The sequence below is a fragment of the Ornithorhynchus anatinus genome, chromosome 6 (assembly GCF_004115215.2).
Source record: "Ornithorhynchus anatinus isolate Pmale09 chromosome 6, mOrnAna1.pri.v4, whole genome shotgun sequence".
NCBI classification, from domain to species: Eukaryota; Metazoa; Chordata; class Mammalia; order Monotremata; family Ornithorhynchidae; genus Ornithorhynchus; species Ornithorhynchus anatinus.
This window is the reverse complement of record NC_041733.1, coordinates 35,025,551-35,048,517: the sequence shown is the minus strand read 5'-3', so window position 1 is coordinate 35,048,517 and position 22,967 is coordinate 35,025,551. Positions and strand designations below refer to the sequence as shown.

The following is a 22,967-nucleotide window of genomic DNA, read 5'->3' as shown; positions in this document are numbered from 1 at the left end:
ATGGGGAAGTCATGATGGATGTAGATCATTAGACTGAGAGTGGCAGAGAGACCGTCAACATCGAGGCCTTCCTCGCTCTGTTATTGTGGATGGGGAATCTGGATGTTTGGCACGTGGGAAGCGCTTAAAAATACCATCATCAGCATCATCATCATCATGACTGCCTTCTGAGACCCATCCTGGGCATCCGTGGAGCCCGGGCGACTGCAGGCAGAGCAGGAATCCTTCAGGGACATTTATTGAGCACTTACAATGTGCCCAGTGCTATACTAAGTGCTTGGGAGAGTGCAGCACAGCACCTCTTCTCCCTCATACTTTAACAGGAAGCCCATGTTCATCCAATCGTATTGATTTAGCGCTTCCTCTGTGCAGAGCACTGTACTAAGTGCTTGGAATGTACAATTCGGCAACAGATAGAGACCATCCCTGCCCAATGATGGGCTCACAGTCTACTACTTCTAATAATAATAATGTTGGCATTTGTTAAGGGCTTACTATGTGCTGAGCACTGTTCTAAGTGCTGGAGTAGATTTAGAGTTATCAGGTCCCACGTGAGGCTCACACTCTTCATCCCCATTTGAAGTAACTAAGGCCCAGAGAAGTGAAGTGTCTTGCCCAAGGTCACACAGCTGACAAGCGGCAGAGTCGGGATTAGAGTCGGGATTGTATATATCTTTATTGCCCTATTTATTTTGTTAGTGAGGAGTACATCCTCTTGATTCTATTTATTGCTATTGTTTTTTGTCTGTCTCCTCCGACTAGACTGTAGGCCCGTCATTAGGTAGGAATTTTTGCCGAATTGTCCATTCCAAGCGCTTAGTACAGGTGCTCTGCACATAGTAAGCGCTCGATAAATACTATTGAATGAATGAACCCATGACCTCTGACTCCCAAGCCCGGGCTCTTTCCACTAATCTAATGTGGGCCAGGGACTGGAACAGGACTGGTTAACTGGTATTTACGCAGTGCTCGACGCGGAGCAAGCGCTCAAAGGAGCTCATTTATCTATCTATCTATCTATCTATCTATCTATCTATCTATCTATCTATCTATCTATCTATCTATCTATCTATCTATCTATCTATCTATCTATCTATCTATCTATCTATCTATCTAATCTATCTAAATTTTAAAAGAGGCAATTCTGCGGCGGTCAGCGGGCGGGGGCGGAGGAAGGGGCGGAACCGATCGGCCCGGGTCGATTCTCCCGCCGGCGCCGTTAGGGAGGCGCACCCTGCGGGCGCCCGGAGCCGGGGAGGGGTTTGTGTGCGGCCCCCGGAAGCCGAGGCGTCGGCGGCGTTGTCGTCACTTCCGGCCGTTGTGGTCCGTGTGGCGGCTCGGGCCCGGCGCCTCAGGCCGCCATGGCCCCCGCTTCCCGCTCCCGCAGCCCCGAGGAGGCCCCGAGCTCCCGGAGGCGGCGGCGGGGCGGGGGCGGCGGGTCCCCGGAGGGCCCCCCGCCGCCCAAGGCCGGCCGCTCCCCGCGGGCCCGGAGCTCCCGCTCCCCCGCGCTCCGCGGCGCCTCGTCGTCCTCCTCCCCCCCCCCGCACGGCGGCGGGGGCGGGGGCGGGGGCGGCCATCACCACCATTACTACCACCACCATCACCATCACCACCAGGGCTGCGGGCCCGGCCCGCCGTGGCCGGACTACTACGAGAAGGAGAAGGAGGAGAGCCTCCGGCAGAGGTCGGCTCCCCTGCCGCCCGCCCCCCTCTCTTCTCCCCTGTCCTCCTCTCCTCTCCTCTCCTCCCTTCCCGTCCTCCCCGCCGCCCTTTCTCTGTCCCTTCTTCCCTGTCCGCCGTCCCCCTCCGGCCTCCGCCCCTTGCCACGGCCCCCCTTTCGTCTCCTCGCCTTTGCCCCCCTCTCGCGCCCCCTTTTATTCCACCCAGTTCTCCACACTCTCCCATCCTCGCTCTCCCCTTTCCTCCCACTTTTCCTCCCACCTTCTCCCTCTTCCCTCCCACCTTCTGTCCTTTTCCTTCCACCTTCTCCCCTTTTCCTCCCACTTTTCCTCCCACCTTCTCCCTCTTCCCTCCCACCTTCTCCCCTTTTCCTTCCACCTTCTCCCCTTTTCCTCCCACCTTCTCCCCTTTTGCTCCCACCTTCTCCCCCTTCCTCCCACCTTCTTTCCCTTTCCTTCCACCTTCTTCCTCCTTTCTCCCACCTTCTTCCCCCTTTCTCCCACCTTCTCTCCCTTTCCTCCCATCTCCTCCCCCTTTCCGCCCATCTTTTCCTCCTTTCCTCCCATCTTTTCCTCCTTTCCTCCCATCTTCTCCCCACCCTTCCCTCCCACCTTCTCCCCCTTCCCTCCCACCTTCTCCCCCTTCCCTCCCACCTTCTCCCCCTTCCCTCCCACCTTCTCCCCCTTCCCTCCCACCTTCTCCCCTTTTCCTCCCATCATCTCCCCACCTTTTCTCCTACCTTCCCACCTTTTCCCCCTTTCCGCCTATCTTCTCCCCACCTTTTCTCCTACCTCCCCTTTCTCCCTACCTTTTTCCCCTTTCCTCCTACCTTCTTCCTCTTTCCTCCCACTTTGTCCCCCCGTCTCCCACCCTATCCACCTTATCTCCCCATGAGCCCCAAGTGGAACAGGGACTGTGTCCATCCTGATTACCTTGTAATCAGCGCTTAATACAGTGCCTGGCACATAGTAAGCACTTAAAAATACTATTATTATTATCTCCCATCCTGTCCCCCTCCTCTCCCACCCAGTCCCCTTTGTCTCCCATCTTGTCCCCCCCATTCTGCCCAGTGTCTCCTCCCTGACTCCCAGTCCTCTCTCCCCTGCCTTTCATCTTCTCTTCCCTTAAGCCCCCAGACTCCTGCTTTCCTTCACTTACTCGCCCTGGCCACTGCTCCCAACCCAGCCTGCCTTCCTATCTATATTGCTGCTCACTCACATGGGTTAGATCTGTCCCTCGCCTTCACTGGGGCATGATGCCCAAAACATGTTTTGGAGAGAGGTCATAATTGCCCTCACCAAGATAGTGTGTAGTGAGAACCCCCGCAGAGTGGCAGAAAAATGCAGGTCCCTGTTAACCCTTATATCAGACTCATAATGGGGCTGTCCTTTTTATCCTGAGTATGTAATTCACAAACAGAGCAGTGGGAAGCAAGAAGGTATTGAGAGGAGGTGTTAGGGAGACCTAAACAGGGAAGCCTGGTGGAGACCCAGGATGTCTGACAAGTGATTTGGTTTGATGAACTGAGCCAGCCTTTGTGGAGCCTCCTCTGTGTGTGTGGACTTCGTTGAGGGCAGATTTGATTGTGCTGCCTCCAGGACTGCAAAACCACAACCTGTGGCAGGTTTTTAAACTGGAATCTCTGTATATCCTCCTCAAGCAGAAGCTAGTTTTTTGACTGGCACATCGTCTTCTCCTCCTTCCCTTCTTAAGTTTTGCTATTTTGTAAAAGTGTAAAAAGCAAATTTGTTTAGCATGATATTCTTAGCCCACCACTTCTTGAAGATGCAGACACTCCTCTGAAGCTGTTTTATTTACCTATGTCCCTTAAATACTTATCAAAATTTTTTTTCACTATGAAAAATAGGGGATATTGAGAACTTGACTCCTTACACAGGCTTCCCTGTTTAGGTCTCTCTAACACCTTCTTTCAATACCTTCTTGCCTCCCATTGCTCTGTTTGTGAATTACATACACAGGATAAAAAGGATGGTCCCCTTATCAAGTCTTATCAAGTAGGTTGGACACAGCAGGCTCATGTAGTTTCCCTTTTTTTAAAAAAAAAAAGATATTAAACGCTGGGATATACAAGTTTGTCAAGTTGGACACAATCCTTGTTCTGCATAGAGCCCACAGTCTTAATCCCCATTTTACAGATGAGGGAACTCGGACAAGGAGAAATGCAGTGACTTAACCAAGGTCATGCAGGCAAATGGTGGGGCTGTGATTAGAACCCAGGGCCTTCAGACTCCCAGGCCCTTGCTCTATCTTCTGAGCTAAGCTGCTTCTCTTTTCCCAGAAAGCAAGCAGAGTTTTCTATATTTTATTGAATGGTATCTTGACTCGTGTTTGTCATATTTCAAGTTTCTTGAGCAAGTTTTGCTAGGTTCTGTTCTTCTCCAAGTATGCATTGGGGGGAAGCGCAGTAAATAATTTTGTTGGTCAGAGTAAAGTGCGGTTGAATCTAGTAGCCAATTTCTAGACCTCTCCTGAACACGTTAGTAAATCTGGGATGAAAAGTAAAGAAAAAGCGCACACGTCATATGGCTCCAGATTTACTGATTATTTTGGGAGTGTCTGATTGTGTTTTAATGCACATTTTGTTGCCTTTTTAGGAGATTAAATGAAAGAGAGAGAATTGGAGAATTAGGAGCACCCGAAGTTTGGGGACTTTCTCCAAAGGTTCCTGACCCAGAGTAAGTAAATGCTTTTGTGGTTTTTTTTTTGTTTTTTTTTAAACAAAGTATATCCAATGCCCGAGAAACTGAGACTATAAGACAATATGAAATCCTGTGACTGTTCACTCAAAAAAAAAAAAAGGTGTCAAGACAAGGAAACCTAAGAGACTTACTAGCTGTATGCAAAGTAGCCAGAGACTTTTGGGTAATTGTGAGGGACTGTGAAATACAGGGGAAAGAGTTATTAGTATTGATATTTTAAAGGAAAGTTGGAATTTGGAGTCATTTTCTCAGTGGTACATGTTAAGCCCTTACTATGTGCAAAGCGCTGGGATAGATACAAGATAAGTAGGTTGGACACAGCTCATGTCCCACGTGGGTTCACAGTGTTAATCCCCATTTTACAGATAAAGTAACCAGGCCTTCATCATTCCAGGCCCATGCTCTATCAATTAGGATACCCTGCTTTTCACATTTGGGAGTAGAATGGAGATGGGCAATAGGGGAAAAGGAGAAAAGGCCCCTGCAATATCAGCTTGCTGTAGGCAAGGAACATGTCTTCCAACTCTGTTGTATTATACTCTCCGAAGGGTTACTGCAGTTCTCTGCACTTAGTAAACACTGAACAGGTACAGTCAATCTTATTTATTGAGCACTTACTGTGTGCAGAGCACTGTACTAATTGTTTGGGAGAGCACACTTCAGCAGGGTTGATATATACGTTCCCTGCTCACCGGGAACTTGCAGTGTAAAAGGGGAGACAGATGTGAAATTACAGATATGTAATAAGTGCTATTGGGCTGAAGGTGGGGGTTAATAATAATAATTATGGCATTACCTGTTCTAAGCACTGCTGTAGATACAGGTAAATGAGGTTGGATAGAGTTCCTGTCCCACTTGGGGTACACATTCTAAGTAGAAGGGAGAACAAGTATTGAATCCTCATTTTACAGTTGAAAAAACTGAGGCACAAAGAAGTTAAATGACTTGCCCAGGGCCACACAGCAAGCAAGCATCAGAGCCAGAATTAGAACCCAGATCCTCAGATTCCAGACTCTTTTTTTTTCCGCTAGGCCCCACTGCTTCCCAAGAGTATAAATCAAAAGACCAAATCCAAGTGCAGGGGGGGATGCAAAAGGGAGGACTAGGGGAAATGAGGGCTTAGTTGGGGAAGGCATCTTGAGAAGATGTGATTTTAATAAGGCTTTGAAGGCGAGGAGAATGATGGTCTGTTGGGTATGAAAGAGAAGGGAGTTTCAGGCCAGAGGGAGGACGTGGGCCAGGGATCGACGGCAAGATAGTTGAGATCTAGGTACAGAGAGTAGGTTGGTGTTAGTGTGTGCAGGCGGGGCTGTAATAGAGCAGCTGGTAAAGTAGGAGTGAGCAAGGTGATTGACTGCTTTAAAGCCGACGATAAGGTATTTCTGTTTGATGTAGAGGTGGATGGACCATCAGGGGAGGTTCTCGAGGAGTGGGGAAAACGTGGACTGAATTAAAAAAAGAAAAAGACTGAGGCAACAGAGTGAAGTATGGGCTGGAGTTAGGAGACACAGGAGGCAGGGAGGTCAGCAAGAAGGCTGATGCAGTAATCAAGGGATATGATAAGGGCTTGGATCAACGCCATAGCAATTTGGATGGAAAGGAAAGGGTAGGTTTTATTCATTCCATTGCATTGAGCACTTACTGTGTGCAAAGCGCTGTACTAAGCACTTGGGAGAGTACAGTATAACACCAGACACATTCTTTTCCCACAACAAGCTCACAGTCTAGAGGGCCTGACAGACATTAATATAAATAAGTAGATAGATAAATTACAGATATGTAATAAGCACTACTGGCCTGAAGATGGGGTGAACGATAATAATAATAATTATGGTATTTGTTAAGCCCTGTTCTGAGCGCTGGTAAATATAGAGGTAAATCAGGTTGGGTAGAGTTTGTGCTCTGGAGATGAGATGTTGTGAAGGTTGAACTGACAGGATTTGGTGACCGATTGAATATGTGGGTTGTGAGAGAGAGGATTTGAGGACTGCCAAGGTTTTAGTCTTGTGAGACAGGGAGGATGGTAGTGCTGTCTACAGTGATGGGAAAATCAAGGGGAGGACAGGGTTTGGGTGGGAAGATGAAGAGTTCTGTTTTGGACATGTTAAGTGTTAGAGGGGTCGGCCTGTTGTGTTTTAAAAATTAAAAGGTTGTTTTCATGAAATTTTACTGGTGACTTGTTATAGTCAAAGAAAATCATTTTAATATCAGTGTATATATAACATAATTTCTTTTTGCTGTACTTTTCCGAATCTTAGGGAAAGCTAGGGGTTGTATGTCCTGTTGCTGGGGATGAAAGGGTCTAGAGGGAGAGACATGTTAAAATAAATTACATATATGTAACAAGCAGTATGGGGCTGAATAATAACAGTGATTATGGTGTTTGTTAAGCAACGTTCTGAGCGCTGGGATAGATACAGGTTAATATGGTGGGTGATACTGGTACCCAAAGTCCTAGTGATGCTGTCAGGGAAGAAGATGGTCTAAATGGCACTGAGTCTGTTCTGTTTAGGCATCTCCCCAGCTGTTGGGTGTGTTCCTTAATTTGATCCAGAGAAGCAGTGTGGCCTAATGGAATGACCCACCTGTCTGCTCTGGGACCTTGATCAATCACTTCTCTTCTCTCTGCCTCAGTTTCTTCATCTGCAAAATGGGAATTCAGTACCTGTTCTTCCTCCTACTCAGACCCTGAGCCCCATGTGGGACTTGATTATTTCGTAGCTCCCTGTTGTTTCGAACAGTGCTTGGTACATAATGAGCACTGTACAAAAACCACAGTTATTATCATTGTATGTCACAGTGCAGGTTTTGGTTAACTTGGTTTGTCTGAATCTCAGCTGTCGCCAAATGCCACCGGTGCAATAGATTTTTTTTTTCCTCACCTGAGTAGTAGTGTCAAACCAATCTTGATGACGTTGATTTAGCCACACCCAGAGCTCTTTGCAGATGTGTGTAATTCTCCAGGAATGGATATTTGGATGTGTTCGGGAGTTATTTTTTGACGCAGTTGTTGCCTGGTCAGTCGCTTTAGTTTATCAGCCAGTAGTTTATCCAAAAATCTGCTCTCCGCATGCTTAGTGGAAAGAGCACGTGCTTGGGACTCAGAGGACGTGAGTTCTAATCCTGACTCTGCCACTTGTTTGCTTTGTGATGTGGGGCAAATCACTTAACTTCTCTGTGCCTCAGTTCCCTCATCTGTAAAATGGGGATTAAGACTATGAGCCCCACGTGGGACAACCTGATTACCTTGTATCTACCCCAGCGTTTAGATCAGTGCTTGGCACACAGTAAGCGCTAAACAAATACCAGCATCATTATTATTATTAATGTGACTTGGATCAACTAAGGCCCTTGTGCAGCTCTAAGCTCCAGGCAGAAGAAAATCAGTCAGTTAATCAATGACATTAATTGGATGTTTTTACCGTGTGTAGAGCACTGTACTAAGTGCTTGGGAGAGTTTGATACAACAGAGTTGGCAGACACATTCCCTGCCCACAGGGAGTTTACAGTCTAAAAAGACAAGGTCATTTTAGCCAGTCTCCTGCTTATTTTGTGCAGCTGCAGGGTGTCAAGTGTGCTCTGGTTCTCACACCCCATTTTTTGGTTTTTCATTCATTTTTACCTTGTGCAAGGCTGCCGAATATTAATGATAGTCCCAGTGCTGATTTTTTTTTCTGCTCCATTTTTTATCTTCTCATTTCCAGTTGTCACTGAAGTCTGGGCTATTTCTCCCCTTTATCCATTTGCTTTTTCTTCAGAAGCCCTTCAGTTCTGTTTAAGTCTATTTCTGATTCTTCTGTGTCTGTCCTCCACTGCTGCCCTACTTTTCAGTTGGGTTGAGGGAATAAGAAAAATGTGTGTGAGAGAAACCTGTCACATGATATTCCAGAATCTAAAACATTTTCAAGGGAAGAGAGAGATGAAAAATGTCAGCTTTCCAAAGGCTTTGTAGTGAACTCATATCATGTCTACCCTCACCACATATTTCAGGAGATTAAAAAGAATGATGGCTATTTGGTTCCAGCCCCGTTTTCAACCCAGCAGAAGGGTAAGTTCTACTAGATAATTAGTATTTTGGATAATAATTTGACTCTGTTTGGCAAGCCCATGGGTAAAATGAGGGAGATATAGCTGCAAGCTTATAACGGGTGTTTGTGTGGGCTTTCTGATTCTAATGGGAGCCTGCAAAATTGATGGATAGAGTTAAAATGCTCAGGGGCACGGGAACCACTGCATCCCCCAGCCGACCTGCCTGAACTTTGGCGACTCTGCTGAGTGACCAGGAAAGCTTAAGACTGGAAGTGGAAAATAACCATAATGGGTATTTAAGTGATTACTCTGAGCCAAGCACTCTATTAAGCACTAGGGCAGATACAGTATACTTAGACCAGACACAGACCCTGACCCACTTGGGACTCACAGTCTGAGGTAGAGAGAGGCATTAAAACCCCCATTTTACAGAGGAGGCCCAGAGAAGTTAAGCGACTCTCCTAAGGTCACGCAGCAGGGAAGCGGTAGACCTGGGATTAGAACCCAGGATCTCTCACTGTGTGACATGTGTTCTTTCCAGTAGGCCACACCACCGTATCTGGTGGTGTGCGGGGCTCGGGTTTTTGAGAACGGGCTCAGAAGCAGGACATGGGGTGTGTGAAGCCCTGATGACAACCAGCCCTGGACATCAGATTATTCCCCGCAGCTGTCGCTGAAATGTAGATTCCTGCTGGGAAATTCAATTTGGAATAGTATGTCTACCTAAGATAGACATGTTAATAGAATAATGGTGTTAGAAAGGCTTATGAGAGCCCCCAGTCCATTTCCTGGTCTCTGAGAGAAAGGTTGAGAGAGTTATCCTTTTAATTTTTGATTCTTGAAAACCACAGTTACCTGCCTTCAGCCTTCTCTTCATCCTTCTAAGTAATTCCAGTTCTTTCAACCTTTTCTCATAGGTCCTCTTTTCCAGTCATCAACTTTGTCACTTTTTAAATTCTTCAAATACCCACAGTTGTTACAGAGCTCATCACAGGGCACGGTATTCTAATAACAGTTTCTGCTGAGGGTAATGGGAAGATTGCCTTGCAGTTCCAGTGTTAATTTTCCCCCACAATCTTGGTTTCCATGTTCCTAACTACTTTCTTTTCTCTAAATCTAGTTCTGATGAACATACCCCCGCAGAAGACGAAGAAGCAAAATCTAAGAAAAGCAGCAGTTCAGATTCCAGCACGGAAGGTATCTTATCTTAGTTTTGAAATAAAACTCTTTGGAGAAAATTAAACAACGTATCCATTTCTGCTCTGGCACTAGTTTTCATTACGTGATTTTGGTGTTACATGTTGAAAGAATTAGGGATCATTTGTCTCAAACAAATGTTCTCGATATAACACAATCCACAAGTCGAGTCAAGTAGATTCGATGTAGGAAGCAGTTCTGTGCCTGGGTGAGTGGCATCAGTCAGAGCGTAATGCTGCTATATTTTCCAGCTTCTGATACAATCTTAATGTACCCTTCTGGTCAATACTTTGTGTTTTTGTAACTTTATTATATTTAGAGCAGTAACATAGCAGTGCTTGGCAAAGGTATATAGCATTCTGCTAGATGCGGATCTACAATAAAATGGGGATTTGACTAAAATTGTATCAGGTATGATGGAATCTTCAAACTCTCTATCCCCTAACTTTTTAATTCCTACAAACCAGTGGTTACTCTATTACCATTTTTCTGTAACATGAGGTTCTTCAGGAAGACAACTCCCATATTGTAGAAAACTCCCTCTACTGTGTTAGTGAAGAGTGGATTTCTTTTACTCACTGAGGGATTCATTAGGTCTTTTTTGCTATTCTAAGAACCATGGCATCATGGTTCAGAAATATTTCTTGAAGCAGAACTTCTTTATTTTTCTATTAATTTTTCTCTTTAAAAAAAAATTGTAGAAGATAAAAAGAAGAAAAAGAAGAAGAAAGGTAGTCACTCAAAAGAAAACTCTAAAAGGAAAAGAAAGAAAAAAGCATCCAAAAGAAAACACAAAAAGCATTCCGAGGACAGTGATTCAGACACAGATACAGACTCCAGTGGTAAGAAAGCCAATATGTTCGGAATTGAGCCTCTGTTTGTTTCTTTCAAATTATGTTCCTCTAGTTAAGCTATTCAGGTAGTCATCCTCCATTCAAAATAATAAAACCCAAACTACAACCCAGCACTTTTACTCAGTCACCCTGGAGCCAGTTCAGGGCAGTACATTTAAAAGCAATTAAAGTTAAAGTCCTAGGATTGTTTTAAAATCATCAATTTTATGTTTCCTTTGTACTAATTCAACTTACCAGCCACTTGGCATAAGTTGCCTTTTCTGAAGCTCAGGGACTTCTAGGCCTTGGATATTTCCAAATATTGTGTGAAATGTGCTGGCCAATATGGCAGAATACATAGCGGCAGCATCCGATGCAGATGAGAAGAGAAATGGCCCTGGCCACCACCGGCTTGACACATTTTCACGCCTTTGTCAGAAGCAGCCCTGCCACCCTTAGAAGCCTGAAATTGATGACAGTGGTGACAGTGGTCATTCTTTCCTGCCCTGGCTGCCTGTGCTGTGTGTGTGTGTATCGGAGAGCTTAGTCTTAGCCAATAAGTAGATGTCCGTTTGTATGGCTGGAGAGTGACAGGAAGGTGGGTGAGTGGGTGGATGTGAAGAGTATTGAGGGATAGGATGGATGGGATCACTTCTGGTGGGAGAGTTCGGCAAGAGTTGGAAACAGTTGGGGCAGGTGGAGCACTGTTATTCTTTGGGTCGTTTTTAAAAGTACTACAAGAGATTTTTGCTCTCCTAAAAGGTAGACCTCTCTGCTTTGCAGTAATGGGCTTATTTCATTTGCAGATGAAGACAATAAAAAGAAAGCTAAGAAAACAAAGAAAAAGGAGAAGAAACACAGATCGTAAGCTGTCTTAAATATTTACTTCCTGTCATCTCCCGGCCACTTGCGAGTTCCTTTTTATGTTTGCAATAGGGATTCTTACTTAAGCGAAAGTGTTTTGTAATTTATTTAAGCAGGTTAGAAAACTAAAAGAATAGCAGTTCCACTGTTTTAGAGAGGAGACCCCCGCCACTGACTTTGTCAGCAGGGAGAAGGAGCTGGCCCCTATGAACAGAGGCCCCTATTTCCACCACTGGCAACAAAAAAACCCCAAACAGTTGAGATGGGGGATTATATCTGAATTTCTCATTTTAGTTCCTCTCATGGACTCCCTTTAACAAGCGAGTATCGGTCCATCGCCCAGGGAGACATTTTAATGTTGTTTAGGGTCCTGGAAAGATCTCTTTGGAACCCTCCCTCTTTAGACCTCACCCCCTTTCAGGAATAACAAGACTGTTGGGTTTAGTCCTTTAGCTGTGAAGAGCACCAGCTGAAGTGTAATTCTGATGCCGCACTGAATGACTCTGGGCTTTTGTTGCCAAAAAAGAGAAGAGGGAGAGTGCAGCACATGCTCATCTCATCTCTTCACTTCCCCAGGCGCCCCCCTTCAGCCCTCCCCCATCCCAAACAATCTGCGCAACAATGGGGGTGGTGGGAAAGATAGCTGCCCCAACAGGGACCCCTAATTCTATTCATTCATTCATTGTGGTATTTTTATTAAGTGCTTATTGTTTGCAGAGCACTATACTAAGTGGTTGGCAGAGTACAGTACAACATTGAACAGACACATTTCCTGCCCACAATGAGCTCACACTGTAAAGCAGAGGAGACAGACATCAATACAAATAAATTACAGATATGGACATAAGTGGCGTGGGAGGGGGGAAGAGCAAAGGGAGCAGGTCAGGGCAATGCAGAAGGGAGTGGGAGATGAGAAAAGGTGGGGCTGAGTCTGGGAATGCCTCTGGAGATGTGTCTTCAGTAAGGCTTTAAAGTGGGAAAGAGTCATTGTCTGGAGGATTTGAAGAGGGAGGACATTTCAGGCCAGAGGCAGGACATGACCTAGGGGTCACTGGTGAGATAGGCGAGATCGAGGCACACTGAAAGTTAACCTCCTCCAGGAGGCCTTCCCAGACTGAGCCTCCCTTTCCCTCTGCTCCCCCTTCCCCTCCCCTCCGCACTGTGCTCATTTGTATATATTATTACCCTATTTATTTTCGTAATGAGGTGTATGTCTCCTTGATTCTATTTATCTTGTTGATGATGTCTTGTGTTTGTCTTCTGTTTTGCTTTGCTGTCTCCCCCATTTAGACTGTGAGCCCATCATTGGGCAGGGATTATCTCTATCTGTTGCCGAATTGTCCATTCCAAGTGCTTAGTACAGTGCTCTGCACATAGTAAGTGCTCAATAAATACTATTGAATGAATGAATGAATGAGAAGGTTAGCACCAGAGAATCATAGTGTGCGGCCTGGTTTGAAGGTGAGAAGCAAGGTGAGGCAGAAGGGAGCAAGGTGGTGGAGTGCTTTAAAGCCAGTGATGAGGAGTTTTTCTTTGATGTGGAGGTGGATGGGAAACCACTGGAGTTTTTTGAGGAGGGGGGTACATGTCCTGAAAGTTTTTGTGGGAAGATGATCTGAGCAGCAGAGTGAAGTATGGAATGGGGGGAAAAACAGGAGGCTGGGGAGATCAGCAAGGAGACTGATGCAATAATCCAGGCAAGATGGGATGAGTAATTGTATTAACGTGGTAGCAGTTTGGATGGAGAGGAAAGGGCAAGATTTTAGCGATGTTGTGAAGGTGGGACCGACAGGATTTGGTGATAGATTGAATATATGGGCTGAATGACAGAGGGGTCAAGGATAACACCAAGGTTACTGGCTTGTGAAACAGGACAAGTGGTGTCATCTACAGTGATGGGGAGGACAGGATTTGGGTGGGAAGTTAAGGGGCTCTGTTTGGACATGATAAATTGGAGGTGACGGGAGGATATACAGATAGAGATGTCTTGAAGGCAGGAGGGGATGTGAAACTGCAGGGGGGCGGAGATCAAGGCTGGAGATGTATATCTGGGTATCATCCGCCTAGACGTGGAAATTGAAGCCATGGAAGCAAGTAAGTTTTCCAAGGGAGTGGGTGTAGATGGAGAATATGAGGACCCAGAACTGAACCTTCAGGGACCTTGTGGGAAGCAGAGGAGGAGCCCGTGAAAGAGACTGAGAATGAAGTTCGGAGCGCATGGTAGAGGCGGAGGGTGTGGACTTCACAGGAAGGGAAAATACATCTGGAATCGCAGAAAAATGTGGTAGAACTACAATTATCTGGATGCCCTGAATTGAACATAATTTAAATAATCAATAACCCAGGTCATTCAGAGAGACATTTAAGTGGATTCCATCACCATTCAAGGATGAAACATCATAATAACCATGACATGAGAAAGAATATTAATACAGGCATCAGACAGTTTTTCATAAACCAGGTAAACCTGGAACCCACAAGACACTATTTGATACAGTGCAAATATAATCATAGAACATTATTAAATGCTGAACTAAAAATACTCTGAATAAATCAGTAATATAAATAAATGGGAGCATATAAGACTTTTTTGGTTATACTCTGGTGACTTAATAGGAGTGATAAGAAAAAAGTTCCAAAACACCTAATTATATGGAAATATGCTTCCGCTGAGTTCTTAATAGAATTATCTTTCAGAAGGTGACTTTTGAAAATCAGGTGTCCTTTAGCTGTGGACCAGGCCTGAAAAATCTTTAATGTGTGTTTCCAATTGTGACTGTGACAGAAAGAAATCCAAGAAAAAGAAGACTAAGAAGAGTAGGAGAGAATCTAGTGATTCAAGCAGTAAAGATTCTGAGGAAGAGTTCCAGGGAGAGGATCTCTGGATTGAGCGTTCCAGTAAGTTATTTTATTTATGAAATTGATTTGCATCTGATACCAGAATGGCTCCACTTAACTAGTCCCCTGAAATACCCGTCATCCAAACTTAATAAAGGTGCCCACATACCACTGTCCCCCTCCTCTGAAGCAAGACCTCCAACTCCGGGTGGGACCTGGGGGAGAGAGAGAGATGATGAGGAGCATCGCCCTTTTGGAAATGTGACAGTAGAGACAGATCCAGTGGCTTCGGCTCTGCAGCTTTTGGGACAGTAGAGACAGCTGCAGCTGGCCTGGCTTGCCTCTTGGAGTATGGCGTGGAACAACAGGAAGCTGGACTGAGGGATTAAGGCCACAACAAGACCCTCTCCTGGCCCCTGCTTCAGCCAGACATGGGCATCATCCAGTCTTTTTTAGAGGTTTTATCTCAACTCATCGATCAGTAGCATTTCCTGAGCTTCCACTTGCACTGTACTAAGTCCTTGGGAAAAGCACAAGTATTTGTTCCTCTCCTGGTTCCTTTTGGAATCTTTTTTTTTCTCCCCCAGTCCTGTCCGCCACAGTACCAGATTTACTCTTGCATTCGAAATGAAAAGTTGGTACTCTGCTCAAGGGCATTTTTTTGGTACTTTGGTTCTGGGGCTTCCCTTGCTAAATGAAGCATTTAAGAAAACACAAGCAAGAGTTTTCAAGTCAAGAGCAGATAGCAAACCAAAAATTAGGGTGGAGAGAAGGAGTAAAGGCTTAGGTCGATTGTAATTCTGACTTGGGTTTCTCTTGAACTTTCCTTTGAAAGGGTAGCATTTAACATACATGAAAGAAGAGTGCTAGAAGGAGAGGTTAAGACAGGAGGGTAACATAGGGGCTGTTGGATTAAAGGCTTGCAAAGAGGCTGACATTTTTTTCTCCCTCTCAGTTGAACAGTCAGTTATCTGAATTTTCAGTTAGCCCGGAACCCATGGTCCTAATTAAGGGCTTCTTCTGTATTGAGTGTCTGTTGTGTGCAGAGCATAGCATTTGGTACTTGGGAGAATGTAGTCCTGCCCTCAAGGAGTTTACAATGTAACCAGGTAGACAGATACAAAGTGATTTACAGTTAGGGAAAAAAGAGTGGAAGATGCGTGAATCAATAAGAACTTGAACAGTAGACAGCGTAAATGGATATGTACCAAAATCCAACTGGTGACTGTGAATTCCCAAGTACTTGGTGGCTAAAGTGGTAATTGGGAAGATGTGACTTGGGGAAATAACTCCTGGAGGAGAAGAGATTTCGGGAAGGCATTGAACATATGGGGGAAATTCCGGGAAAGGGGAGTGGGTGTGAGATAAAGAAAGGGGAGAGGCTGGAAGATAAAAGGGTGAAGTTTTAGGCTGTCTTGTGCAGAGATAGGTCATTAGTGTTCTAGGTCCTCTGTGGCAGCATGGCGTAGTGGGTAGAGCATGGGCCTGGGAGTCAGAAGGACCTGGGTTCTAATTCCAACTCCACCACGTGTCTGTTTGTGACCTTGGGCAAGTTACTTCACTTCCCTGTACCTCAGTCCCTCATCTGTAAAATGTGGATTAAGACTGTGAGCCCCATATGGGACAGGGACTGTATCCAACCTGACTAGCTTGTATCTACCCCAGCACTTAGAACAGTGCTTGACACATAGAAAGTGCTTAACAAATACCATCATCATTATTATTATTCGACTTGGTTTAGACAGAAGTTGTGAATTATGTAAAGCAGAATGCACAGCTTCACTTCACCAGAGTTTGGGCTGCTCTTGGCAGAGACTTTTCATCTGTTTAACTGTCATATGCCACCCAGTGCACTGAGAGTATCGTAATGTAATTGTATTTCTGATGGACTCGTATTGCAGAAAATGCAGAAGCCGTGGATCTAATTGGACCAGAAGCTCCTATAACACATGCCTCTCAAGATGATAGACCTTTGAAGTAAGTACCTATAATATTCTTCCTTCTTGGATTGAATGTTGGATTGGATTAAGTTTATTCCCAAAAAAGCAAAAGGATTCCAGGTTTAGATATTCCCTGCAAAGGAAGCTGGGAGAGGAGTTGGTAATGCCCCTTACTCTGCAGGATCCTGGGGGTTGAAAGGGGAGATTCTGGTGGAGCTGGGGTGGTAAGTGGAGAAGCTGCTGAGCAAGCACCCGCTCCCCCAAACAGCAGCATTAGGTGGGGCGGGATGAGGGGCAGGGAAAGAGTGGGAGCTTCTCTACCATAGCAGCAGCAGCAGCAGCCCCTTCTCTTCCTCGTGCCCCCTTCAGCCGTCTGCTCTTATGACTCAGATTCTAAGGTGGAAGATAATCAAAAGTGGGATAATGCACATCGGGTCTTTTCCATGCTGCCAGTAGGCAAATCTTTTTCCATTGCCTGCTATTCCAACTGTTTCCTAAAAATAAAAGATGGAAATGTCCTTTTTTCACACTGGAGGGGGCCTAACAGATTCTTCTCTGAATTTCCTCCCAGCTACGGCCACGCTCTGCTGCCGGGTGAAGGTGCAGCCATGGCCGAGTACGTGAAGGCTGGAAAGCGCATCCCCCGGAGAGGTGAAATCGGACTGACGAGTGAAGAGATTGCATCGTTTGAGTGCTCCGGCTATGTGATGAGTGGCAGCAGGTAGGTTCCTGACTGCATTGACGGTGTCGTTGAGATTGGAAATTGGTCCTTCCCTTCTTGCTGCCCTGTCAAAATGAGGTGAAAACTATTGGAGAGTTATGTTGGTGAGTGAGAAGATTGGTATGAAGGTTGTCTGGAATGTTTAACATCGAACCTATCCATCGCTGAAATGAACTCATCCATTTTATTTCTCAGAATTTTTCTCTAGTGACTTGCCTTAATTGCTGGTGGCGGCTCAAAAGTAAATGTTGGCATCCTACTTTAAAGTGTGTATAGTGAAGCACTGGTACCTTTTCTTATCTAAGCAAGAAACTGTAGCTGGATTTGAACCTGGAAATATTCAGTAGCCCACATAACAACTTTTTCATAATTCAGGGTTTGCTGCCATTCCAGCCCTGATTCAGAATTTATCTCTCTTCTCTTTCACTACGCTCACTCATGTCAGGCTGCTAGATACATGGTCATTTGAGGAATTAACCCATTTTCCTTTCTTGGGAAGGAACTGTAAGCTAGGGTTGTGACCTTGCTCCCTTGAGTGTTAAATGCTCTATTCACAGAATGTCCAGCCTGAGGAAAGTAAGGTTTTTATACGAGTCTGGCAGTACTGAAAGACTCAAATTGTAGGATTTGGGGTTAAACCAAATGACCATTTGGGCAACTGTCAGATGGACCACTCTGTTAGAGAAAGCAAGAGGAAGCTGTGAAAGTTATTTGTTGGTTTTGGTAGTTATAAGCTAAAAAAAAAATCCCTTCATCTTTAGGCATCGCCGAATGGAGGCTGTGCGTCTACGTAAAGAGAACCAGATCTACAGTGCTGACGAGAAGAGAGCCTTAGCATCCTTCAACCAAGAGGAGAGACGGAAGAGAGAAAACAAGATCCTAGCTAGCTTCAGAGAGATGGTGTACAGAAAAACCAAGGGGAAGGAGGAGAAATGAAGACTTGCTGAGTTGTACAGGACAGATTTAAATATCCCTCTTTTCTTGTAATATAAAATAGCTTTCCTCCTTTTACTGAAATCTTTTTTTGTTGTATAAGAAAACATTATAGTGCTGTTGTGCCTTCTACTTGATTTTCAGCTCTCCAAGAAGAATCCTTTGTATTGATCAAATTCATATAAGTTTGACACTCTCTTTAGATCATTTTAGGTGTGCTTGGGTGGTTCAACACTGACTGTTGAAATTGCCATTTAATGGAAGTACAAAGTCGTGAATAAGATCAGAATAGTTGCAGAAAGTTAGCCAGAAAGGTGACAAATACGAAAGGTATGAAAGGTGAAATTTGTCTGCGAGATGTTAACCCACTTGCTAGGTATATCAAAAACACATCATCTTCAGAATTTTGAAATGCCGAGAATGGATTTAATCGAAACCCACAATATATTATGAAAATATAGGTCTTGTCCAAAGAGGAAAATCTAGAATTCAGTTGAAAAACGGGCATATTGTATTTGATGTTTAGCTTGCTCCTGGAGTTAGTAGTTTCTTTGGCCTCCACTTTTTTTTTTTGTTGGAGCAAAACTGAGAGAACTTCAACTATAAAAACTGATTTCAGTAATTTTAAGAGATCGATTTTTAACTTAGAAGACATTGAAGATCTATAGTAGTGTCCTCCAGATGCAAAATCATTATCTCGGTCCAAAATCCTTAGGTAATAGGTAATGGTAAATGTTTTGAGGATGATTGATTGAGAACACTAGCTCTCTGAGATTGGTTAGACCAAGGTGAAACTCAGAAGGTTTTACTGCTTTTAATACTGAATTCTTCCCCTTTTTGCAGGGATGAAGCAAAAATTCTGATATTTAAAAATTTTGAGTTACGGCCATACCTTGTGACTTTAGGAGGTTTCAGGAAGAAAAACTGACAGGAACCTCTTGGACTATATTTGCTGATCTCATAATGAGTTGTTCAGTGTAGTCTCTGAATAATTGTGTACATATTCTTTCAGATTGCATCAAAGTGTATTTTTTTATAGTTGGTGGAGTGCTTTTTTAATCTCTTAGCTTGGGGTGAAAATGGGAAAGATTGGGTGCCTGTGTAAATTATGTTTTACATCTTTTTTCTTCCCTTTTTTCCATAAGATTTAAAGGAGCGAGGAAATGACTGTATTTGCTAACATCTTGAACTGGGTTATTTTTATATAAATAAAGTGGTTAGTGCCCTTGGGAGGGGGTCTTGAATGTGCCACTGGAAAATGAAATTCTCCAATCTTCTTTTTTGTTTTGTTGTTTTGTTTTAGAATGGTTTCTCTATAATTATATAGTAAGTAGGCATTTTTTTTTCCCTAAATAGGGTTCAGAAGTCAATCTTAGAATCTGCCGAACATAAGATCTGCCTGTAAAACCACTTATGAGATGTGTCCTATGTGATCTACTGACTTTGCTTGAATTGTCACTAATTGTCAGAGTCAGGATACTTATGGCTAATCTTAGCTAAAATTCCATTTCCAAAAAGGACTGGCCCAAAGATTCATTAAAGCAGGAAGGATTCTAGATCCTTGATGAAATCGGAAGGTTAGGACCAAGTCATTGCCATAGTCTGTGCAAGAATGTAAACATCTTTGCTTGTCAGTCAGTCAGTGGTATTTATTGAGCGCTTACTGTGTGCAGAGCACTGTAGTAAGTGCTTGGGAAAATACAATAGAGTTGGTAGAGGGATCCTTGCCCACAAGGAGCTTCCAGCCTGTAGGGGAGACAGACATTAAAATCAATTACAGATAGGGGAACTAGTAAAAATTAGTTGAAACTGAAGACCTGATGGTAAAGCCTGTCTGAGAAGTCTAAAAAAAATACTAATTGCTGTTATCAGACAATAATTATTACTGATCTCTACTTAAACATTACAGCTAAAGAGCACAGGCCTGGGAGTCACGAGATGCGGATTCCAGTCCCAACTCTGCCCCCCTGCCAGCTGTGGGAGCCTTGGCACCCTGGTTTCCTCGTCTATAAAACGGGGTTCTCCATCACCCCTCAAACTGCCAGCCCTGTGCAGACAGGAACTGTGTCCGATCCGATAATCCTGTGCCTACTCCAGCGCCTAGCACAGCGTTTAATACATAGTAAGTGCTTAATAGACATTATTATGAGTTGCTTTTTTAAATCTGGTGATAGCAATAATGGTCCCTTAATATCAAAATGCCAACTTAGGGATAATTTCGATGTAAAAAATTCATGCACACTTACCCACATATTATATGAATTCTCTGGAGAATTCAACCATTATAAGATTTCGATGGTCCCTTAACTGCTCACTTGTATAATAAATAGTTAATTAACAAGCTCTTCAAGGAACCAGTTACCATTTTCCATGAGGCAGCTTCTGGAGCCAAATTCTCCAGATAATTGGAGAAAAATGAGGAAAAACCCAAGGTAAATTCCCTGAATTCACATAGCCGAGCTTTCCTTCTTTTCCTGTTCTCTCACATCCCTGTGCTTTCCTTTTGGCAAAGTATTTTTTCTAATAGATGTACTTTGTGGACTGGATGGTTTAATCAGTTTTTCTGCCTGAGGGTCTCCTCTGGCCTGGAGGCTATGGTTTTAGGCTCCCTCAAACCTGTTCTAGACAGAAGCAAGCCATTTTCCCCTGCTTCCAAGCCACCTCTACCAGGATAGCTGTCCAGCACCTCATCCTCAATATGTCCAAAACTGAACTCTTCATCTTCCCTCCCAAATTGTTTCCTTCACCCAGCTTTCCCCTTCACAGTTGGAAATAGCCTCCTCCTCATCTCTCAAGTCCCTAACCTTGGCTTATCCATGACTCCTCCCTCTCTTTCAACCCCGCATTCACCAAATTCTGTTGGTAGATCTGCCACAACATTCCTAGAATTTGCTCCATCCTCTCCCTCAAAAGGCCAGTGTGCTGGTGCGGTCACCCGTCATATCCTGGCTTGAATCCTAAAGCAGCCTGATCCCTGACCTCCCTACCTGCAGTCTCTGTCCTCTCCAGCCCATTCTTCACTCTACTGCCCAGGTCCTTTCCCTGAAATGTTGTTTGGAGTGTAAGCTCCTTTTGGACAGGGATCGCACCTGCCAACTCGCTTGTATTGCACTTTTCGAAGTGCTCAGTACAGTGTTCAGCACACAGTAAGCACTCAAATAAATAAATATGTAGTATTTGGAATAAATCCAGTTAGTTGGTAATTTCCTTCCACTGGCTGCAGTAAGGGAGGAGAGCAGCAAAATGGCAGGCCCAGCTTTCGAGAAATAAGAGGCTTTGAAATGAGCTTAGGCTTAATTTCAAACCTATTTAGTTATTTGCTAGTCAGTTGGGCCCAAGAACCGTAGTCCAGACTCAGTTAAGAGAGCGAAGCAGCATGGCCTAGTAGAAAGAACACGGGTCTGGAAATCAGAGAACGTGGGTTTTAATTCTGGCTCTGCCACATGCCTGCTGTGTGACCTTGAGCAAGTCATTTAACTTCTCTTTACCTCAGTTACCTCCTCTGTAAAATGGAAATTATGAACGTGAGCCCCGTGTCGGACAGGGACTGTGACTGATATGATTACCTTGTATCTGCTCCAGTGCTTAGAATAGTGCTTGGCACATAGTAAATGCTAAACAAATACCAAAAATTATTATTATTATTATTATGGTCCACTTAAAGGCTCTCAAATTCAGGGTAGAAAGTGGGAAAGGAGGAAGAGCTTCTGATGCTGGTCCAGGACTCTTCTTTCCCTGGATTGATAGTTCTGCATCAGTGTTGCTCCCTCTTTCCATTACCCATATGAGTGCATGTCTCAAGCATCCCAAGAATTGCCCCATCTGGGACTCCCTTCGTTTGCTGAAAGCAACTGGATGTCAACCCACTTAGCTCAACTAAACTTCATTTAGTATCACTTCAATATACCCCTGCTGACCTTGCCATCTCCTGGTTTTCACTGGGTAGGAAGTTGTCTGTATGAACGAATGTCAAAATCCATATATTACAACTGTGTCAAGTCAAGGTCTCTAATAGATTAAACAATTTGGATTACACTGTCAACTGCAGGATGATTGATGGTCGTTCAGTTTCTATTAGGTGGGTTCTGTTTCTGTCTCTGTCAATCAATCGTGTTTATTAAGTGCTTACTACGTGCACCAGACTTTACTAAGCACTTGGAAGAGCGTAGTAATGAGTAATAACAGGAATAACAGATTCCTCCCCAGAAGGAATTCAACAGGCTAAAGAGGGAGACAGACATTTAAACAAATTATGGGTATGTACATAAGTGCCGAGGGCTAAGGGTGGGGTACAGTCCACGTGCAAAGGTGAACCAGGAAGGGAGAGGGAGCAGGGAAATGAAGCTTAGTCGTGGAAGGCCTCTTGGAGATATGATTTTACATAAAACCACTGTGTGATCATGGGCAAGTTCCTTAACTTCTCTTTGCATGTTTCCTCCTCTGTAAAATGGGGATTCAGTACCCTTGTTCCCTCCTGTGTAGACGGTAAGCCTGATGAAGGACAGGGATTGGGTCTGACCTGATTATTTTGTATGTACTCAGTGCCTAGTCCAATGCTTGGCAAAGGTAAGCACATAAGAAATACTCCATTATTATTATTACTCTGATTAGATGCCATAAGGAGGTACATGTCTAAGCATGAGACAGGGAGAGAACTACTGTTAGAGCAGCAGGCTTTATTGCCCCAGTGCCCTGGCCATTGAGGGGAGGAAAGCTAAAATGCTCTGAGCCCCTTCTGCTCTCAGCTAGGATCTCTTGAAGCAAGAGGTGCTGGCAATAGTGTGGGAGGTGTCAGCAATAACAGCTTCCCGCTACTTCGCTTCCTCACCTTTGTCAACAAAAAGCACAGGGTCCCCCACTCTCTCCCTCCCCCCAGCATGGCTTAGTGGAAAGAGCCCGGGCTTGGGAGTCAGAGACTGTGGGTTCCAATCCTGGCTCTGCCACTTGTCAGCTGTGTGACTTTGGGCAAGTCACTTAACTTCTCTGGGCCTCAGTGACCTCAGCTGGAAAATGGGGATGAAAACTGAGCCTCACGTGGGATAACCTGATGACCTTGTATCCCAGCACTTAGAACAGTGCTCAGCATATAGTAAGCGCTTAAATACCAACATTATTATTATTATCTCAACCAGCTGGAGGTTTGAGGCCTACTTCTGCTACCGACAGTAGGACTGTGATTTAGGTCAAGATGGGAGGAAAGTGATCCATGAGT

General features: G+C 44.5%; 1 protein-coding gene across 1 annotated transcript; it reads left to right on the top strand.

Moving 5' to 3' along the window:
* Nucleotides 1–1,346: 1,346 nt before the first annotated feature.
* Nucleotides 1,347–17,887, top strand: LOC100079043 (NFKB activating protein). Its single transcript, XM_029067708.2, has 9 exons — nucleotides 1,347–1,684; nucleotides 4,296–4,376; nucleotides 9,550–9,626; nucleotides 10,328–10,468; nucleotides 11,266–11,323; nucleotides 14,109–14,221; nucleotides 16,063–16,138; nucleotides 16,673–16,822; nucleotides 17,584–17,887. Exons 1-9 carry the CDS (start codon nucleotides 1,362–1,364, stop codon nucleotides 17,756–17,758), a joined length of 1,194 nt encoding a protein of 397 aa, XP_028923541.1. The 5' UTR covers nucleotides 1,347–1,361; the 3' UTR covers nucleotides 17,759–17,887.
* Nucleotides 17,888–22,967: the final 5,080 nt, after the last annotated feature.

Excerpts from the sequence above, each read along its gene's own strand:
- LOC100079043 (XM_029067708.2), top strand. The coding sequence starts at position 1,362 with ATGGCCCCCGCTTCCCGCTCCCGCAGCCCCGAGGAGGCCCCGAGCTCC. Across the intron at positions 10,469-11,265 it reads CACAGATACAGACTCCAGTG|ATGAAGACAATAAAAAGAAA; the intron begins GTAAGAAAGCCA and ends TTTCATTTGCAG. Across the intron at positions 16,823-17,583 it reads TATGTGATGAGTGGCAGCAG|GCATCGCCGAATGGAGGCTG; the intron begins GTAGGTTCCTGA and ends CTTCATCTTTAG.